The 21,921-nt window shown below is 33.9% G+C and overlaps 1 protein-coding gene across 3 annotated transcripts in view; it reads right to left on the bottom strand.

The window, feature by feature from the left end:
• Window positions 1–21,921, bottom strand: part of PPFIA2 (PTPRF interacting protein alpha 2) — a 301,840-nt gene that overhangs the window by 59,960 nt on the left and 219,959 nt on the right. For all 3 annotated transcript variants that reach the window (XM_061992698.1, XM_061992867.1, XM_061992783.1), the window contains 3 exons: window positions 15,944–16,060; window positions 3,663–3,884; window positions 1,283–1,429 (listed from right to left, as the gene is read on the bottom strand). In XM_061992698.1, the coding sequence (XP_061848682.1) occupies window positions 1,283–1,429; window positions 3,663–3,884; window positions 15,944–16,060 (486 nt within the window). The remainder of the gene's footprint in view (window positions 1–1,282; window positions 1,430–3,662; window positions 3,885–15,943; window positions 16,061–21,921) is intronic.

The following is a 21,921-nucleotide window of genomic DNA, read 5'->3' as shown; positions in this document are numbered from 1 at the left end:
GTCTACTGAGACACACCACACAATTAAGAAGTTTTTAATGACTTACTGTTTCCTGCTTTCCAGTTCATTCCAGGTAACAGAAGAAATAATGAATAAGTGTGTTTGCTTCTGTAGGGGGTTGGACTAGATCTCTAAAGGTCCCTTCCAACCTCTACCATTCTATGATTCTAAAGCTAGGCTTTTCACGTTCCAATGCCTCAAATCAACTTTAAGTTTGCATACATATATATTCTAAGCCTAGTTTTATTGATCACTGCATTGAGCAGGTAGACCTCTATAGCACAGCATAAGTTGGCAGCAGTTAAAAAAACCTCAGATGCAGTTACCTCACTTCTCCATTGTTGGGTGTTTTGTTGTTTCTTTGGTGGGTTTTTTTGGGTTTTTTTTTCCCTAATAATTGAATGTAACTCCTAAAATAGTCAAGGGAAGCTGGCAAAAGCTGGAGAAATGGAGTTCTGGTGCTCTAATTTCCCTGAAGAGGAAGTCATGTATATACACACACACACACATACATACAGAGGCACATATGCACCTGCATACAGTCATAGAAAAACAGATTATCAGAACATACACATATATTTCCCATATAACATTTTATATTGTTTGAAGACATTATAGGAGAAAAAAAAATAAAGAAGTTTCCTGCTGCAGAGTAATTTCATCTTTTAATATTTGAATTATATCAATTTTATGTTAGCTTTCAGTTCACATTGTGCTCTTCAAATTAAAAACCAGTGTTTTCTATTCACTTTGCACTTCAGTGTTTCGAATCACCATGGAAACAAAGTACAATGAGACAAAGCTACACAATTACACTATACTCTTTTTAAAAAACATTCACACATAGGTTAGTTTCGTACAATCTTAGTTACATAAGACTAATACATGAAATTATTAGACTATATTGTGTGCAAATTTTCATCTTTCCTGCAGAAGGGAATTTCTTTTTCTTATACTATTTTCTTGTATGAAATTCAGGAAAATAATACATATGAAGCAAGGATAATCCTTTACTTAGGGAATATGATTATGTGTATTTATGCAAGACTATCAGAAAACTCAGGTATCAAGTTTAGTGTCCACATAGATTTGGTATTCATGGTTGTAGCAGCTGATAGAAAGCTCAGAGATGCTGAACAACTTAGAGCTTTTTTTAGATTAGTTGCTTAAAAATGAACAGATTCACCTAATGGAAACCTCCTACTGTAGATTTGCACCCCTTCTTTTTTAATTAACTGTCATTGTTTATGAAGAAAGTAATTGCCTAATGCAGATATTGCACCTGACGTAGGATGGCTTCCTTGTTTGCCAGTTCATTTTCCAGCTTATCGTTCATGTCATGTATGGAGGTCGATTCTCTCTGTGCACTGAGGTAGCGCTTTTCCAGTGTAGTTATTCTCTCTTCCATATCTTCCTTTTGTGCCATTGCCTAACACGACCAAAAAAAAAAATCTCAAAGAATCACACAAATGAAATGCTACTTAATTTTATAGCAGTTTAATTTTCATGCTAACAGTAGACAGGACTGCAAAGTATCTTCAGCAGTAACTTATCTGTTTCAAAGAGAATTTATTTCCTTTGGGATTTTTTGTAACTAAAATATTTAAAGTAGTAGTAATGGAGTAGAACAAACAGAAGCAACTTTCATCTTTTGTATATTTTTGTAGTTTCTACACTTTTCAATGCAAAAAAAGCCCCATGGTAAACACATCTCACATTTACTTACTTGCTTGCTTCTGGACTTCAGGCTTGATCAGAAAAATAGGAAAACTAATATAGTTACACATTAGAAGAAACACAGTGCAGTGATGTGGGGGAAAAAAAAATGTGTATATGCATTTCTACTTTAATTCCCGAGTCTTGCTAAAATTTTCTGCTGATGCACATGTCACAGGCTGTCTGCTACATGTCCCAAAATTTCAGAACAAAAGTGACCACATATGTTAGATACCACATGTTGTGGTTATGTTATGTATGTTATCCATTTATGTCATGGGTAACAATTTCTGTAAAATCTCGAGTTATTTTTTAATCCTGTATTACAAGCTGGCCTCAGTGAAGTCAATAGCTGTAATTTAGGTGGATTATTCATTAGTCTGCCTACTACAGTGTTTATTTCTCTTCACTTAATTTTGGTGAAAGTGCAAAAAAGTTATCAGTTTTAAACTTCTTTCTTGCTCTTGAGAAGACTTACACCTTGCCACATAATCTTCCACAATGAAAATATTTACTGATGAGCATGTCTTGCTTTTTGTGTTATGTTACATTGTGAAAGCCATCTTGAAGTGAAATCATTTTTCAAGTTAGACACAATGAACATATAAATGGATCCAAATTGCTAGTCCTAACATGGACCATATCCAGGTGTGTCTTTTGCACATTGCTGAGAAAGAGAGATAAGAAAAATAATTGCATATGTAATTCATTAAAAACCCTCAGAAAAAAAAAATCCAGTAATTCATTCAAGTTACAAAATACTAACGTATCCTTCTTGTTTCAGGTATTTCATTTTCTGCACTGGGAAGACTGTATTTTGTGGCAGTATGAAATCATGAAGACTTGCACTTCCACCTTTACAAATATCCTTCACAGTAGGCTTTGCACTGACATTTGTATTCTACATCCAAATGTACTACTATCCACTTTGCGTAGGAAGGGATGAAAGCAAGTACAGCTGTACATAGTGTAAAGTGGTATTAAAGAGAAACAGCAAGTGGCCTTCCAGTATTCATGAGATGGTAATATTTGTGAAAAGGTAGTTGAGAGTGAGGTATTAGAGACCTCATGTTTATAATGTATTAGTGGTGGAAAAGGTAAAGCATATGAGTGCAAACTGTTCCTTGTAACCAGATAAAAATGTTGCAATACTTTAAAGGGACAGAATAAAAAAAAAATGAAGATGCATTAAGGCTATGTCAGGCATCAGAAGTTCTGAATGAACATTTTTTCCAGAATACTAGAAATAACAAGTTAAATATACACATATGTATTCATACATACACACACACATATATCCATATGAAATACCTATATTGTGGGAAGCAGTGTAACAGAAAGAAAATTATGCTAACTTCAAAGTATTAAAATAGATTCCAGAAGCCAACCATCCACACATATGGTAAGAAAAGATACTCTGGAGAATAATAATATGCAGCACAAGTTTAAGAGAAGGAAAGAAATGGAAAATTGAATTCTATTTATTGAGAAAAGGTAATAACGTACTATAACAGGAGTAACAAAGTTACCACACATGAGTAATTATTATAATTGATCATATAAATAACAGCATTGTATAAAACAGGCCAGGAGTTTCAAAATAGTACTTTAGATTATCTACATGATCAGCATCTCTGTTTAACAAAGTTCATCTATTTCAAGTTTTTAAGATGAAAACTTGACAAAATACACTCTATTAATGCTAAACCACAAAGTATTTGACCTTTCTCCTATTAGAGTTGCACATATACACACTCACTCTTATGAACACAGTTTTATAAAGTGATTTCTAGTACTATTTCTTAATGTACATCTTGTGTTTCCTATATACAAGGGCTTTTAACAATGCTCAGCTTTTGCTGTCCATATTCATTGGCCTCTGAATTTGTAGAAGGCATCACAGGAACAATAGTCAAGAAATGAAGTGAGTGTGGTGAATTCCTTACCTCTCTAATGTCTCTCTGGTATTTATTGTTCATTTCCTCTGTTTTAATGAGCTCCTTTCTGGCAGTCTCTGCTTCCTGCTCTACCTCTCCCACCCGGGAAGATAGTGCAGTCAAACGTTCCTTCATTTGTGCCATTTCATAGTTTTGCTTTTCCAGTAGTTCCTGAAGTTCAACAACTTGACTGGCTTCATCATTTGAATCTATGGAGCCATTTGATAGGCGCTGCCAACAGAGAAGTGACATTATTTGTCTTCTAATGTGGAGTTTTATACCATTTCTAAATCAAAGACTGTTTTAAAAACTACAAAAGCAACTAGGAAGAGAAAAAACCACAATCACTGTCAGTAGATAAGCCAGGTGTAGTTATGAAAAAAGCCACAAGAAATTAGTATTCCTTCATATCAAGGGTTTCCAGGATGTAACATCACATAGAGAAGTAAATAGCTGGATTAAGAGCAGAATACTAAACAAAAATAGCTTTAGGTTGACATTATGACTAGTCAAGTACAAATTGCAACAATACTACTTCTACAAAGCACCAAATTATATGCCTACATCTGAGCTAAAAATCACAGAGTGTTTAAACTTAATCAAAGTCTATTTCATTTGCAAAATAGGCCACAATGCAGACAGGAAGCAAAACTAATAATTCACAAGTTCATTGTACCAGAAAGTGCTTATAGTCTGGACAACATATTGGTTAGGCCAACATTAAAGACAAGTTGTGCTGAAAGAACTTGTTTGCTGCTGAAAGCCTTGGTATGAATAAAGTTTTAAATGAAAACGTCAGGAGTCCAGAACTCACATTTGGAACATGATCTCCAGAACACAATTTGTATTGCAAACAAGTTATATTAGGAAAGAAGTGCGTTCACTAGGAGGACTTGTTGGTGTTGTCTTGTTATAATAGTCACATAAATCTTTGCCAGCATGAAATCTAATTATCTCATGTCAAAAGAGTAGGCAGCAAAGCAAAAGCAAATGATTTGAGTTTGACCAGTAACAGCAAAAAAATGAAACCAAAGTAGTCCAAACTATCATTACCTTTGACTAGGTGCAATGTTAGTGGTTAAATTTATCTTATGCAGTATGAGAACAAACTGTTTCACCAGAATTGTCATTTTAAATAGATTATGGATCTCCAAGAGCATCTTACAGGAATATTGGTCCCAAAAAGCACTTGTCCTTCAGATGGTACGGAGTATACTGATGTAGATATGAGATATTCCTATCAAGATCTGAGAGGAAATTAAGCTTGCTTTCATTAACACTTCTGTATTATTACTGTTAACATATCTTTATACAGAAATCTAGCAAATCCAAAGAATATTACTTTGCTTAATGGCTTTAACAACATTCTTTACCTAGTCAGCCACAGAATGAACCCAGATCAAGACCATCTGCCGCTCTGCAGATCATGGAAAAAAAATCTTTTACTTTTAATTTTTACGTTTATTACATTAAATAACTCAGCTCCAAATATACTATATTATCTTGACATTTTATGCTAGCTCCTGAACCATCACTGTTCTACTTTCAGGACACCATAGTAAAATGACAATAAAATTTAAAACCTTATTTACACTGAGTTTGTTTTTTAGAAATTGTTCATTTATTCTACTTGAATCAAAATCCCATTAATACACAACAATCACATGTAAACAGAACATTACCCAAACAGGGTAGAACAGTCTAACCATCAAACTTAGTTTCATTGTATAAAGTCGAGATAATTTTTCAATCTACCATAATTAAAATCTGTTTAACAGCTTTAATCCCATACAGCTATTTCAGCAGTTCTTGTAGATTAATGAATTTTATCTTGGATTGAATTTGCCTTAGAGGTCTAAATAGTGGTCCAGAAATCACTGCAAGGTTACAGAAAGCCAAATAACAAATTTGAAAAGCAATAAACGGCATGTAATCATGTAGCTTACATGTTACAAACCATAATCATTTTGAAATGGAAAGCTGCAATGTGTAGGAGAACATTCACTGGCAGAGAAATAATTTCTTTTCATTAATAAAACTTTTTTCCTTAAGATATTAATAACAAAACCACATCTATATTTAATATTAAAGATGCAATTTTTATACCAATTTAATATCTGAGAGCTGTAAAGACAAATAGAAATGGTTTTAGAACTAATCTTTCACCACTACAGAAATACTGATTGCTAATTATGCATATATATGTTTTTTGATTTAGGCACATAAACTTCCCTCATAATTCTTTGATGAGCTCGTAGCACAAGCTGCCTTAAATCCACTCATTCACTTTTGCTTGACATAACTCCTGTATTCATATTTAGAGCCGGTTGATATTTAAAGTTTCCAATTTACTAAATGTGAACATTGTGTACCTTTAATTGTTGTTGTTATTGTTGGGATAAAAGACAGCATTCTTTAAAAATAAAATAAAATTAATATATTATTATATTAACATTTGGTATTTTAGAATTTTGAAGCATATTTTAAAAGTTTACCTAGGGATTTTAACTGATATTTTGTCAATTTTATGCCTTGCTATTATTTTATGACATAATGATTATATGGATATACCACAAGGAGTAATCACACCAAAAGAGCACCAGTAGAAAATTATTAAACATTAATTCAAGGAGTAACAAACATTCTTCAGGTTCTCAGGAGGGTTTTTACTATCATTTTTATGGTGATGCTTTCCCCTTTCTCACAAACAAAAAATGCTTGAGCAAGGATGTGAAAATACACTATGCTGGTAGAAGCAAAAGGCATCCTGTAGATGATGCTGATTCAATCACATTTTCTGAATTAGTGAAAGGAATAAGATCCTTCTATACTCCAAATGAATTCCCTATGAAATAGGCTGGAGAACAGAACTGCAGCATCTTCTGTTGATGGTTTTATGACACATGTCAATGTCTTTCATCTTTTTAAAAAAAGGGTTAAGTTTTGTCTGTTTGATATTATTAACTGGTTTAATCTTTTGTGCTGAAATGTTTCCTGGTACTGAAAGAGCTTCCTGTTGATGATGCTGTGAAACAAGCTAAGGTTCAGTAAACAACTGTTTTCATAAAAATATGAATATTTAGAAAGGGTTAAAATAATTAGATATAATTGTTTCTAAAGAACAGGAATTTATTGCTGCAGAAGCTCTTGGAAACCAGTGATGCTGTTACCTGCCTCCAGATATGACATATGCTCAAATCTTCCATAAGCCTGTGACCCTAACAGTCATGGTGCCTGGACTTTTTTTTTTTGTGAGATTTATCCCTTCATCTACTAAGGCAGGCACCAGCTGTGGCTTTATAAAATACGGATGTATTTGTTCAGTTGCTGTGACTTTAGGTCAGTCAGCTCCTGATATGGAAGCTGAGTCAGGAAAGCGTTCCTTTTCTTCATATGCAATACACAGAATTTCTATGAGCAGGAGTATGGACTTTAAAGCCTAAATTATGTTTAGATTTTCTTTCAACCAAGATTATGCCTATTTATAATACATGAGAAAGAGTAGGAAAGAGTGGCATATAAAAGCTTTTAAACTTTAAAACAGGTGGTTTTTTTTGTTTTAGTTTTTAAGACAGCTAGGTACACAAAGTGGAAAGCTTTATCCTAAATCTCATGGAAAAAATAAAAGATTATTTTTAGCTATGGAGAAGTGGAGATGTTCCTTCCAATTTGGAAAAGCTGGCCCTAAAGGCCAGATCATAAGGGAAGAGACAGAAATAGTGTATAATTCTCAAGTCAAATAAACATGTCTGAATTCTGTAGTATAGAAATACTTAAACAAAAGTAAAATAATCACCAAAAAACCCACAAATAACATACTTGACTTTATGAAATTTAATTCTGAAACAGGTAATATTTATTCTTAAACCTCAAACAGCATCAATAAATGAATAAGTTACCAGAAGATGCTTTTTACTACAGAGTTCTTCTACCTCTATTCCATTTAAATGCTTCATGCAGAAGCTTTAAAAGAAAGCAAATGATATTTATGTAGCTATGTGATAGCACAATTACAAGTGTCAACTAAAGAAGCAAAAGCAGTATGACCATTATCCATATCAGTACATGAAACAAAAGCTAAAAATCTATGCCTAAAATAACAGCATTACACTTGAGCTGACATAGTGGTTGGTTGCCTCTTTATGTTTGAAGGCTTTGCTACTTTTCTAGATTGTTCCATGTCTTTTTGTCTGTGTTAGGCAGTAATTTCATAATCATTAGAGATCTCCAGTTACTCTGAATTTTCTTCATCAACTATCAAAGCCAATGTTCTCTCAACTGAAGTATTTCTTTCATACTCCAAATACTGATACAAAGATAGCTACTTTCACCATCACTTTTGGCTCCAAACATCCTTACTTTCTTGCTCTTTCTATCAAGCTCTCAAAAGATTCCAGCTTTTGTTACTGCTTTAAAGATCTGGAATATATCTTCTTCCTCAGTCTTATTCTTCTTTCTGATGCTGTAATTTTCTGTTACACTTTAGTCATTTTGCTAAATGAGGTGTGGCAGGGATTATTTCTCTGATTATTTCTCTCTTAGAACATTAAAGGAGTTTCTGAGGTCTTACACAGGAGCAAGAAATCATTTCTTGCTTCATTGTTATAAGGGCTTGTTAGCTACCCAAACTAAATTATACATGTAAACTCTGCCCCTGTTTCCCTTGACTAACCCCTTTTTCTTAATTGCCTCTCCAGCCTACCAGTAGAAACTACTGGCCTGGCAACTCGTTGCAGTATGTCATCCAGCAAAGGTCAGTCAGCCCATGCTGTCAGCTACCACAGTGCTTGAAGTGTAAAATTCCCCTGCAAAGGTAATGAGACTTTCAGTACAGTAAAAATCTCTATGCTATAGTGTTGAGCACTAAATATTCATAGGCAAGTAGACATAATAAAGTATTAAGTAGAACAATACTTACAAAATACTTGCCTAGGCTCTTTCAAGGGGAATATTCTAGACTCTCCCAGACTTACTCCTTAATTCATGAAAGCTTTCAATCCCAGCTGCAGCTTTTATACATATTTCCTTTCACTCTGAAAACTCCTCTCCTCCCCAGGTGTGTCAAGACATCAGTCTTCATTAAGTCCCCCTTAGCACATGTTTTTTTTAATTAGCTTTATCAGTATTACTTCATAAAGAGATGATTAGAAAGCTAGGAAGTTATCTGCACTGCTTGGAAACAAACGTATCTTCTGGCTATCAAATGTATTTTGTATCTGAAGGGTATTATTTCTCCAATTCAGAAGATGCATGCTTCGAGACAAGGATCGTGTCTCCCACTATTTTTTATAGCTCATGAATTCTGACTGCACTTAGTAAACAGCAAAACAAAAGTCCTTACAGCAAACTTTCTATAAGTTATAAACACTCTTTGATGGTTGGTGTTCAAGTCTTCTTTTAAACGGATGCTTTTGAGGAGGGCTCCACATGTCCTGCCTTCACTCTTTTCACTATCATGTCACTATGCTGCCAGTTAAAAGGAAAGATTGTTTTATTTGTTCATACAAAACAAAGGAGCACATGTGATATAAATTAATAAGTAAAACCTGAAACTGATAGTTTTCTTCTGAGGTTTTCTACTAGCCCTATAAAATGATCAGAAAAAAAAAAAAAACAGTCAAGTCCAAAATCAGAACAGATTCTGATGATTGCTCTGAAAGAGACTTGTTACTTTTACTATACTATTTAACTTTAATTCTATTTCATCTGCACTATGAACATTTTAGGCCACCATGTTTACTTTGGCAAAACATCTTCTGCTCCTACAGGATACAGTGCTATAATTGTTGTCAATGTTTTAATGGATTTTAGTATTTCTGAACTAATGGCATTTGACTTAATTATCAGAGCATATTAGTGTTGTGAGGAAGATGACAAAATGTAACTCTTAAATAAGCTGAATGTGGCTGCCTGAGGTATATATTATAAAAGAAAACACTCCCAGCTGTTTAGTATGTGTAAAAAGTAATTAGATACAGCTCTGAATTACTCATAAAAAGTAACACTATTTCTTTAGGAGAAACTGTCTTTGTTGCACCAGAACTACTGAAGTGTTTAATGTATCCTGGTATATCTGTTTCCATTTGCCTAAAACATTCTGGTTTATTATTCTGAGGGGAACGGAAAAAAATATGCTGCTAAAACTGCCCTTATTACAGGTAGGACCAGTGTGGTATACTTGTTAGAATAAGTAGTTAAACCAACCAAACTAGTCAATGAGGTTTAACTGTACAGTTATGGAACTTGGAATAAGGAAGAGTTCCTTTATTAGGAGGTTGTAGGTATCACAGTGACAGATGAAATCTTAAAAAAAAAATAAAAGCAGCACTAAATAGATACAAACAGGCTTTGTATTTTACTAATGTTTACAAGGTGCAGTTATGATTGTCAGCAATAAAATTTAAAAATAGAAACAGTGTGCTTCCAAGGAGAAAAACCCTGATTTACACTGCACTTGAATGCTTTGCTTTTATGTCTTCAGTCTAATAGAAATTCACATTGAAGTGCTTTGTCAAGCAGGAACCCTCACATGCACACAAGGCATCTTTGAGAATAAAAATAGTTATTTCCCAGGCCAACTCATCTTTGATAAAACTCTATTAACATCAGAATTATAACAATGATTTTTTTTTATATGTATGAATGAAAAGATATGCCATGGACCTTACTGATGAATACCCTCCAATACATGCCAGAAATAGGCACTGCATTTTTTAGGTGAAATGAAGGGGATACTTTAATGGTGGACATTTAAGGTACACATTGCATGTTTTCCAAACCTTTGAATCTTTCCCAATTTGCATATGAACAATTTATAAAAACATTAAGTTTTACTGCATACAATTTCCATGGTTCTTATGGAAGTTGAAATAAATACCAGTAGGAATTAATGACTTTATTTGAAAACAAACTACTTCACAGCACCTTATTTTTGGAGGTCCTGCAAACACCATTTTAAAGGGACACAGTTCATAGTAAGAAATGAGAGCATACTATGCTTCCTATCAGCATCCAAGACTCATTTCTATTTCCCTCTCCAGTTACATATGGTAGGTGATACATGAGATTTAGTCATAGGCTCAGATATTACAATATTTCTTTGCGTATACTAGTTACCATGACAGATTATCCTTCAAGCACTGTGAAAAAGTATTTCCTTTCTCCAACCTGACTATAGTCTTTTGTTGCATATAGATGTAAATAATTGCCAGTTCAAAATGGCAAATATATGTAGAGTCACCTGGACTCCTCAGGTGACTCATTGATTCATACATTTACAAGGATTTTATATTGCTTTTTGATAAAAACCAGAAAGAATCATACTGACAAAATCACACAGGAAACAGCACAATGGGTTATGAATCAGATAGTGAATAATCTGATGCAGGTCTCTGGCATGTACCTTTTTTTTTTTTTTTGAACCAAATGTTAGCCTTTGTATAGTCATTTGTCTGAAAAACAAGCTAACAGGTGATGAAGTACCATAAAAATACAGATGCTTTTTATACTAGTAATGTAGAATATCTCTCTCTAGACATGTATCATTTTGTTTGTAATAGGAATAATTGAACTATTAAAAGTGACTTCAGATAGGAGTAAAAATTTTTGATTCAGTTCTAAACATAACAAAAGAGAACTCTGAAATAAAGGCTTGTACAGGAATAATCTCAAATATTCATTTTCTCTAAAACATGCTGCAGTTTGAAACTGAGAATAAAAACTATTAGCTTAACTGGATCACTGATATGCTGTAACTTCTTTAGTTTCTCTTCCCTTTGAAAATTTTCTTACAAATTTAAACAATAAGATGCAATTATTTCACATTAAAAAAAGACACTAATACATGGCAATAAGAGCCAGTTTTGGAGTTTTGCATATTCTCAGACTGCATACTTAAGAACTGGCCATGGAGTTGTGAGTGAGAGGATATATGCTTCTCATAAAACTACTTTGGCATTCGCTCAGCGTTCTGAAGCAATTGCTGAATATATTCTCATTTTTATTGGGAACTAACATATTAATGTTGTAAGCCTTGGTACTTAAATCAGAGGACAGTGCTTTTGATCCTAGAATTTAAAGTGATGCTCCAGTTACCCTGTGACACAGAATCACAGAGCTGGCCATCTATCTCACCACCTTCTTGGCACTGTAATCTGTCTCAAATGTAGGTCATTTCTCTGAAAAATCTTAAGAAGTTTCCAGTCTGGAGAGTCTTGCTCTCAGTAGTCTATTCTAGAGTTTCCTTTCTTTCACTGGATTGATTCATTGATTCTATATACCTGAAGGCATATTTTATGTGTTTGAAGATAACTCCATGTCCATCAGTCTCCTCTTCTCTAGGCTTTCAGCCTACACGTTGAAAAGTCTCATGGAATCTCAGAAATCTCTCTTCCAATTTCTGAGTGATTTATTGACATCTTCTGAATTCTCAAGACAGTCTACATCTCTCTTCAAGACTGAGACCCAAAGCTGGACACAAGACTTCAGCTGAAGCCTTATCAATGTCGAAGAAGGTCTAGGAACACTTCACATTCTGCAGGTTCTAATTCTGTTTACTTATTCCATCAAGGCATTTGCCTTTACACTGTTTATCCATTATATTTTTATCATCTGTATTAATTCCCCTGAACCATTTTAGTAGATTTATTACAAGCTTATTTTCTAGATTTTCTAGGTGCTATGTTTCTTCACAACAACTTTTCCATACCTTATACAAATTCTTAAATAGTAATTATGAGATTTTATCATAAGTCTTCTTCCATACCAAGAGATGAAGTTTATTCCCTATCTAGGGTTGAGATCCTACCTCTGTCACTGGCAATCACATTATCCTGGGTTATCTTCAGTGTAACTTATGAAATATTCTCCTTATTGCTCTTAAGACACAATCCATTTCATCTTCCTAAATTGTGATTTATAATAGAACTACATCCTACATTTTCCTGCTTAGTCTTTTACTAAATTATATCAACATTTTTGTACTTGCCCCATGAACAATGTAAATTTATGAAACTTTATGAAAATTCGTATATATCCAATCTAAAGGTTGTGGAAAAATGTATCTGTGGGCTTCCTTTTTTGAATTCTTTCTCACTGAAGTATAAATCCACTGGTCAGAGACATTCCTGAATTTTACTTCAGATATAATCTAGTTTTGGCTATCAGCTCCTGAAATGTGAAAATCAAAGATAATTTTTCAATACCATCTGCAAAGCCACATCTTTGATGTGATCATGTGAAGTCCATGATATATCTTTCTTTCTGAGCTATGAAGCTTACTATCAAGGACTGATGAGAATATCAACCATTCTCATCCCAAAGCTTCACTATTTTGGGTTTGCTCAGGATAAATAATCTCCTGTAATATTGCTGGTACAATAATTTGAGGTGGCAGATGAACTTTGCTAATGCTTTACTAACACTCTGCAGTCCAGTTTCTCCAGAAGTACATCAGGTGTAGTGAACAGATGCTACTCATACTGTCAGGAGGGATTAATCTATTATAATTTACTGTTGTCTGCTTCAGATGGGAAACCATCAGTATTGAAAAAAGGTACACACGAGCTAATTTCCTTCAGAATAGCAAGCTCTTTCTTCACCGTTTGTGCCAATGCAGAGCACTACATCTGCCTAGCTTCTTTCTTTTAACATCCCTCCAACACATCTTCCACTGGTATCATCGGTTGATCTCTAATGCTGTTCAGTCCCATGCTTGCAGCTTCCCTACCTGCTTCCTAATGGATTTCCCAATGATTTTTCCAATAGGTTTTCCACTTTATTCACTGAGAACTCTGCCTTTCCTGGCCTTCCCTTGTGGGGAAATCAGGCTGTTGTCCTTACAGATCAAGTGAAGGTTCTGGGAGCAATGATGCCCATCAGTCACAGATCTAGGTAGGAGAATATCTGATAATAGAAATAGTTGCATCTTAATTTCTACAGCAGGTGATCTTTCTCATTTTTTTTTAAACAATCTCTCAAAGCCCTAAAACTCTTCTGTTTGGCCAGGCTGGCCTCTTTGCAAGTTTCTGTATTTGCTAGCTTTAAAATTTCTCTTGCCTAAATGATATATCTTAGAAGCTTTATCGTCACAGAGCAGAAATTTTAACGTACCTGATCAAGACATTCTCTAAAGAACTTTGGTCCTTTATTATGACACATTTAATGACCTCACATCCACCTGTTGATGAAAGCAACTTACTGCAATCTGCAGTCTGTTTCAGGCAGAGAAAGCTAGACTCAAGAAGATACTTGTTTGCTTTCGGTTGGTTTGTTTTATATCAGGACAATTCCATGTTGAAATCCTTAATACTCTCCTAGAGCAGGTGTCTTAAAAAAATTAGAAATGTTCTGAAATCATAATGAAAAGCCATTCACTCTTTCTCTTAGAATTTTTCCCTTTTTTTTTGTTTCTTTTGTTTTTATGACGTAATACTCACATACTAGTTAATACTTCTATTACCATTATTCTCTTTGAGATGTTTAATTCCATTATCAACTAATTCTCTAATTGCCTATCCCAGTTTGAGACTACCTGTTCTGGGAACCTAGGCAAGCTGCATAGATTTACCCATGTCTGTATCTCCCGGGAAGTCCAAGCACATTGGTATCATATATATATGGTGATTTCTGAAAGTATGGCTGAAATTTTACCTATATCATTGTTGTCACTGTATCAGCCACAAAATGGAAACCTAAGACTTGGGATCTTCCCATATCGAATAAAACTAAACCTTTATCTGCTGTATTATATGAGGCTGCAAACCATTACCTCATAGTTTGTTTTTCTTCATCCCTACTAGTGAAGTTGAAGGCATATTTTCTAACTAGATGATTAAATCTTGGATTTAAGCTTCAGTGCTTTACAAAGCAGGGACTTCTCTCTATCCAATAGGGATCTGATGGTATTCACTATGGTAACAGGAGAAAGGTATACAGTTTAGAGGATATGAATTGGAGTGCATTCATTTATCTAGTGTCAACAGAACCTCCTGTTAACTCCTTATCCAGTATACTTTCATTACTTTCATTACTATAAAGGGTAAAAATTAGTAAACATAAATTTTTAATTCAACTTAACAAGACCAACTTAAATTGTTCAGATTAGGAAGGACAGAAGTTTTCTTGACATGATATCCTAGAAACATTTAGTGTAAAATTATAATAATACATTACATTGGCTTTCATTCCTCTTTCACTAAAATTTAAATATGTAAATTTCTTAAAGGATAAGTATTCTTATTCTCACTTAATTCTAAGTAATGGTCTCAATGGCTTAAATCAGAAGCCATAACTTGCAAAGAAAGTGGAAAATTAGAGATTTTCAAATCTCTAATTTAATATTTAAAATCACAAGTGAGTGGAATGTTCACTGTTTTAACAAAATATATCAAAGAGCAAGATTTTGCAAGGAAGAGGAAAGTAGCTGGACAGTATTTGTTTACTGTATGTTTCTCAACTGCATAGATTACTGAAGGAGAAATATACACGTAAAATAAACCACAAACATTAAGAGTACTTCTTGCAGTATGTCTTTGTAAATTGGATTGCCTACAAAATAAATAATGATGAGTATTATTTATTTTAAGTATGATTTATGAAACTTTTCAGCTCATACCATTAGACACAAAATACACAAGTAGAGATCTAAGCAGCAGCTTTATTCTGCTTGCATTTTAATTTAATACATGTGAAGTAAGAGAGGAAGATATTCAACTTGGTCTTCATCAATCTGAAAAATTAAGGCTTAAAAGAAAACCCTATTTCTAAATCAGACATTCTCTACCTTTTTTTTTTTTTGTCTTTCAGTTTTTCCAATGAAACTACTTGGCCTAAATTCTACTATTTCTTATTGAAAGAGTGCAAAGTGGAATGTTCTTCACCTCTCTATATGAACATGGATATCAATTTGAAAAGTATTTATAGGTGACACAGAAGAAAATGACTTTTTCTAGTTTTTAAGTCTTTATCATCTCCATAGGGACTATTTTGGCGGTAGTTTTATATAAATAGTCTTTCACAGATACATGCTAATGCACCTTGCTGATCTATATGTGACATACCAAGGATCACGCAGCAGGATACAATATCCTAATTATAGCACTGTAAAAAAAAAATCCAAGAAAAGATTTTGTAAGGTGTGGGTCTAATTCAATACCCTATCAAAGAACAAGGACCTGCCTGTTTGCATTTCCTTTCCATACAGGCAAGCTAATTTTTTTATTATTGGCTTCAGTAGGCAGACAATATTTTAATATTGCTTGTGTGATCCAATGAAAATTAATATTTCATACCTTTTCATGAACCTTTTGCCCTGGCTCCACTCCTTCAATATGCTCTGATTCAGCAGGCCCTTCTCCAGAAGCCATTTTCCTTTGAATGTGTGCATTTTGTTCACGCAAAGCTACAATCTGCAAAATAAAGAAAATAGTCATCAGTAAGTCATCAATACATGTAAGAAATGGAAAAACTGCTGTGTAGACAATTTGTTAACATTATTAATCCTGTAACATTGTAATCCTATACTGGCCATTCATAGTATTTGCAAAATTATATCTATACATGCATAGAGGTTTAAAACCCAAACATATTGATAAAGACTGAAGGTCATCGGAATGGAAAGAAACCAACAAATGAAAAAAACAGGTTCTAACTTCTATCCTTACTTTGTGCTAGGATCTTTTATTTTAAGCTTGAAAGATGAAAGAGCTGTTAGGCATGGACTTTGTAACACTGTAAGTACAAAACTCACTCTTTCATACAGAACACAGTGAATGCCAAACTGGCATTATAGGAAAAACAGTACCAAAAGGCCATGAATCAAGACCAAGTAATGTAAAATGATGTGCTAGCCTTGTGTCAACTGTGTATCTATTATTAACAGCAGCATATGTTCTAAGTGTTTTTTGTTGAAAAAAGCACGTACGTGAAAGTCCTCTGTGACTATGTCAGCTCAAATTCTATTATATTGTTTTGTTTCAGGTAGGTTTTATGGTATTAATAATATTGTTGAATTTAATTAAACAATATAAAACTATTGTCTAATAGTGCAATTAAAAATCCCATGCAGCTAAAAGAAAATAAGCTGCTTACTCCTCAATTTCGAAGCTTACTCTCAGACAATACAGAGGATGGAAAGATCCAGGTCCTAAAAAAATTTACATGGTATACTATGATAAGTGGAAGACTTGCCTAAATTAAAACTTACTTATTTGATAAATTGCACACTTAGATCTTGGTACTGTTCTGCTTTCATGAGTACATTTAATAATTGGTTTACTGAATGGGCAATATTTTATATTAAACACTGGTAGCATGTAAAGATGTCCTTTTTGGAAAGCCAGTGTAGATTTAAAGGCTTTTGTCACTTTACTGTGTCTGCATAAATCCTGAGTCAGAAACACTCTAAAATACTGTCCTGTCCTAGAATACAAAGCATAGAATAGGAGGGAAGATTTAAGGAAGCACTGCCAGATTGGAAAACAAAAAAAAAGTTGTGGTTTCTTTCAAATGTGTTTTTTAACTTGTATTTATGTTCTGATTGTAAAGATCATCTCAATCAGCTTCGACCAGCATTTGAGATCTCAGGGACACACCACTTCCAACAACATTTCCTTAATATAAATCCTGAAAAATGTTTTGATATGACTCAGGCTGATCCATTGCTCATTGAATTCCAAGTTACAACCCTTGTAGAATTCGTATGACTCCCTCTGATTTCAGACAGAGCTTTCATGGTAACATTTCACCCAAACTAATTATAGGAAAATATGAGTGGGAGCTAAAACTGCCTGAGCAATCTGTATCTTTTCAGGTTGTACAAATGCACTGAGCTTTAAAATACTTTGCTTAAATAAGTGAATTAGGTCTGTTTTAAATAACAGAAGAAGGTCTTTATAATTTCTTTAGCTTGGTCTCGCTTTGTAGTCAGTAATTGGTAATTTAATAACTTTTTTTTTTTAATAGCTTCACTCATTTCTTTATGGTTCAAATAGTTCTCAAACCTAAATTGCCATCAATTAATACTAAAAGGGACTTTCAAGTGGTTTAAGGGAGATACTTCAATGTATATGTTATAAAATTATGATTTATGTAGCGTACTTGTACATTATGTGAAACAAACATAAAATCACAGGATATGTTTTTAGCTAGTCAACAATAGATCTGGATTTACACATGAAAATCTCATTGATCTGTTACAATGCAGACTTCATTATGCCTTCATTACGAATTATCATGTTTAATACAAACCTTTAATTGCCCTTTAGCACAGTAAGAATATTGTATAAACACTACTGCAAAATTTTATCATTTCATCACATATTTGACAACAATTTACTTTTTCTTAGCCTCTGCTGGTCTTTACATACCTTAGGATCACAACTTTGTAAGTAAATATGTAAGAATAACTAATTCCCTTCAAAGTGAAAGGCAAATAAAATAATACCATATAGTGTATTATTATTTTGAGCAATCAATTGCACTTTTGAATGTTTGGGAACAATTTCTTTGCCAAAAATCCACTCTTAATAAAGCTGTTTATTACTGTAGTGAATGCAGAGTGACTATATCTAGGAACATCACAGAGCTTGAAGTCTTGCATGTCTCAAAAGCTTCAGCTCCAGGGTAGTCATCAGATAACATCTAAGTTGTGAAGATCAACACAGTTGATTTGCTTTCATACCTGCTCTCTCTTCTTGACTTAAAGAACAAATCAAGGCAGAGTTAATGCTCCAAAGTAAGAATGGAAACCCTCCTGTGTCTTACATAAAATTTTACTTTTTAGTTTGTTGAAGAAAAGGTTTTTAATTGCTATCACATTCTCGTTTATGACATTTCTTGTTTAACTTGACCTTTTGATAATTTGAAAATTATTTGCAAATGTGCTAATTTAATTACTGAACAATTTGTGGAATTTTCTACACAGGTAGCCACAACATGTCTGGATGATAATGAGAAAATAGGTGGAGGTGAAGTAGATGACTGTAATTTTTTTCACAGATAGACTGAATCTTATTTTCTAATGATCATTACAACAGCAAGCAGTGATAATAGCACAGACCCAGGTAAGAAACTTTCTGTTTAACATAGATAAAATGCAGTAATATCACTTTTGAGAAATGGCTATTTCTTATATTGATGCTTTCATGTTTATGATATTCAACTTGATATATCTACTATAATACATGTCTATAGACAGCTTTTTAAGACTCTACTATTTAACCCTCTAAGGTTAAATCCTTAACGGTTTTCATGCCAAGTCCTCTTTTGAAAAAGATAAAATTTTGAGGATGGAGTCATGTCTGCTAAAACTAAAGCAAACCAAAATCCCAAAAACTAAATGATAGATTGATAGAAAACACCATTTGCACCATTGTACCCCAAACTGGACAATCAACCTAAACACCATGTTCAAATAACACCTACTAAAATATCATCAAAGATATAACATATTTTTTTCCTTATCAGCCTCTAATTGTGGACCTCAAATGATCAGATTCCTTTTCTAAATTGCCATAATAGGCATTATTTTCCTGCTTAGCACAGCTGTCAAGATTTGACCAGGACTACAGCAATACATTTCAACATAACTAATCCAAAATGAGTGTAAAATTGCAGAGATGCTAGTCTCTCCATAGTTAAGTCCAAAGATAGCTTCCTGTTGCAAGTCTAAATTCAGCTCCCTGATAACTTTGCCAGACTCAGTCAGCTGAACTAAAAGTTGTTTTTTGATTGAGGAAAATAAAACAATGATTGTGAATTTAAAAATTTACATTTGGTCTTGTCTCTTGTCCTGGTTTTGGCTGGGATAGAGTTAATTTTCTTTTTAGTAGCTGGTACAGGGTTATGATATGGATTTAGCTTGAGAATAATATTGACAACATACTAATGTTTTAGTTTTTTCTAAGTAGTGCTTACCTTAGGTGAGGGACTTTTTAGCTTTCATATTCTGCTGGCAATGAGGTGCAGAAGAATCTTGTGAGGGTGCGTTGCCAGGACATCTGACATGAAATAGCCAAAGTGCTATTCCATACCATAGAGTGACATGCCCAGTATATATACTGGGAGGGGTTGGCAGGGAGTGGATTGCTGCTTAGGCATTGGTCAGTGCATGGTGAGCAATTGCATTGGGCCTCATTTGTCTTTATTATTGTTGTTATATTTAATTTTAGTTTCTACAGTTCTTAATCCAAGCGTTTTCCTTTTCTGCCCAATTCTCCTTCCCATCCCACTGGGAGACGGAGGTGTAAGGTGCTGAATGGTGCTTAGTTGCTGTTTAGGCTTAAACCATGACATGTTTTTGCTACTGTACCCATATCTTGAGCATCAATTGAAAAACTTTCATTAGATTTCCTCGGAGCTTTAATTGTCTCACTGCCTAAATGTGACCAGTTAGGGGCTCGACAAAACAATGTCCTTGCCACTAAATTTTCTTTGTAAGTATTCTGACATCCTCAGTAGAAACTGTTGTTACTATCAAAGAACAGCATATACTGTAAATGATAAGGATGGTATTCTGGATACTATGACAATTTCCTTTGCTTGAAACCTTGCCCTTGTTCCCTGTGCTGCTGTGCTGTAAAAAGCGAGCACTCCACATGTGAACCATGCACAAAACAGAGTAAAAACGCTGTTTTTCAGCCTTTGACATCCTGTATCAATCACCTTGTGACTTAAGGCAGAATTACAATAACTGAGCTGAAAATCTTGAACTTATCTGTCTGGCACATAGCAGCATAACTGAAAAGCCAAAGTACTGAATACTTAGATTAAAGTGTTTATCTGATTCCTTCTATAGACACTTGAGAGCACAACGTCAGTGAGTCCTCTGTCTGAAACAGATGGGATGAATGACATGCGTAACTCCTGACTGAAAGACAAGCCTCTTAAATAGAGGCTCTCATTATAATGGCTAAATTTAAGCAAATAAGTATAATCAAAGAACTGGAGAAATACTAGAAATAACTTAAGTTATAAAGTAAAAGGCACACTTGTAATATGGTATTACACACTAACCTGGTCTTGCCCAGTTCTCAGACACTTCTCAAGAAGATGTTTCTTTTTACACATATAGTATCTTGAACCAAACTCCTTGTGACTATATTCTGTCAGTTTTCCATTCAGCTCTTACTTATACAAGCCTTTCAGAGGACAGTGAAATGGCCCACTTGGACGTCCTTCTAAGTTATTCTATCATAACAGTCTACATTGAAATAGTGTTAAATATCAAATTTCATTCTACTGAGAACATAATTCAAACTCTTGCTCCACCATCTGACTTTTCTTTAATTCTGATAGAGATAGCTTGCATTAAACTTGAATCAATGTCTATCGTTTTATATGGTAAATATTAAGGGTAGGACAGGGAATAAAGGATCCTTGGAAACTGAGGTAATTTTCTTCTGTTTCAATGGAAATTTAAATCCTGATTGATAAATATAAATATGGCCTTTTCTAGTAATACTTCTAACTTACATTACTTGCAACCCACACACTCAACACATCCTCAACATAGCTTTTCAGAAGCCACTGATTACAGAGTTCAGACACATTTCAATAAAGTGATTGAAATTGTTTCAATTCTACATTAAATTTGTCCTTATTAATATTTTATTTTAGTCACAGGGCTAGAAATGCATATACACTTTCTTGACTTTTTATATGTAACTTTTAAGAGGAATTATAACAGAAACAGCATTTTGTATTATCAAGACCTTGTACAAACAATACACTGTAATCCTTTCACTCTTTGGCGGAGGAAAAACACAGCATGGGATGCACATTGGAAAAACATTTTGATGAAAACCAAATTAATCCTTTTTTGAATCTGAATAAAAATCAGTGTTATAAAAGGAGATGTTCTCATGAGGGGAAGAGCATTGTTACCAAACAAGAGCACTATGTGAGATTTTATGTGGTCCTGAGGGTAGGTTTAGGAAAGATGAATATTGTTCAGTGGAGCTTGCCTGGATGCTTGCTGTAAACTGTAAGAACAGAACTTATGTAAAAACCTTGAGTATGTTACAATATTAATAATTGTATTTCTCCTTGAGTACTAAGGAATAATCCCATTCAAAAGATAGCTTTGATATTTAATTAGAATATTACTGTATCTTTTCAGCTTTATTTTGCTATTTTAATGACTCTGCCAGCTGAGGTGCCAATTTAGATTTAGTTGTGGTACTTAAAGACATTTGTTCTGGTAACAGGTTTCCACTTCAACATAATTTCCCATAGGATGTAAAGCCAGGACCTGTGGTACCTGAGGCTC

This window comes from Colius striatus, chromosome 1, assembly GCF_028858725.1.
Source record: "Colius striatus isolate bColStr4 chromosome 1, bColStr4.1.hap1, whole genome shotgun sequence".
Classification (NCBI taxonomy): Eukaryota; Metazoa; Chordata; class Aves; order Coliiformes; family Coliidae; genus Colius; species Colius striatus.
The sequence above is the reverse complement of the archived record's forward strand: the minus strand, read 5'-3'. Positions and strand labels throughout refer to the sequence as shown.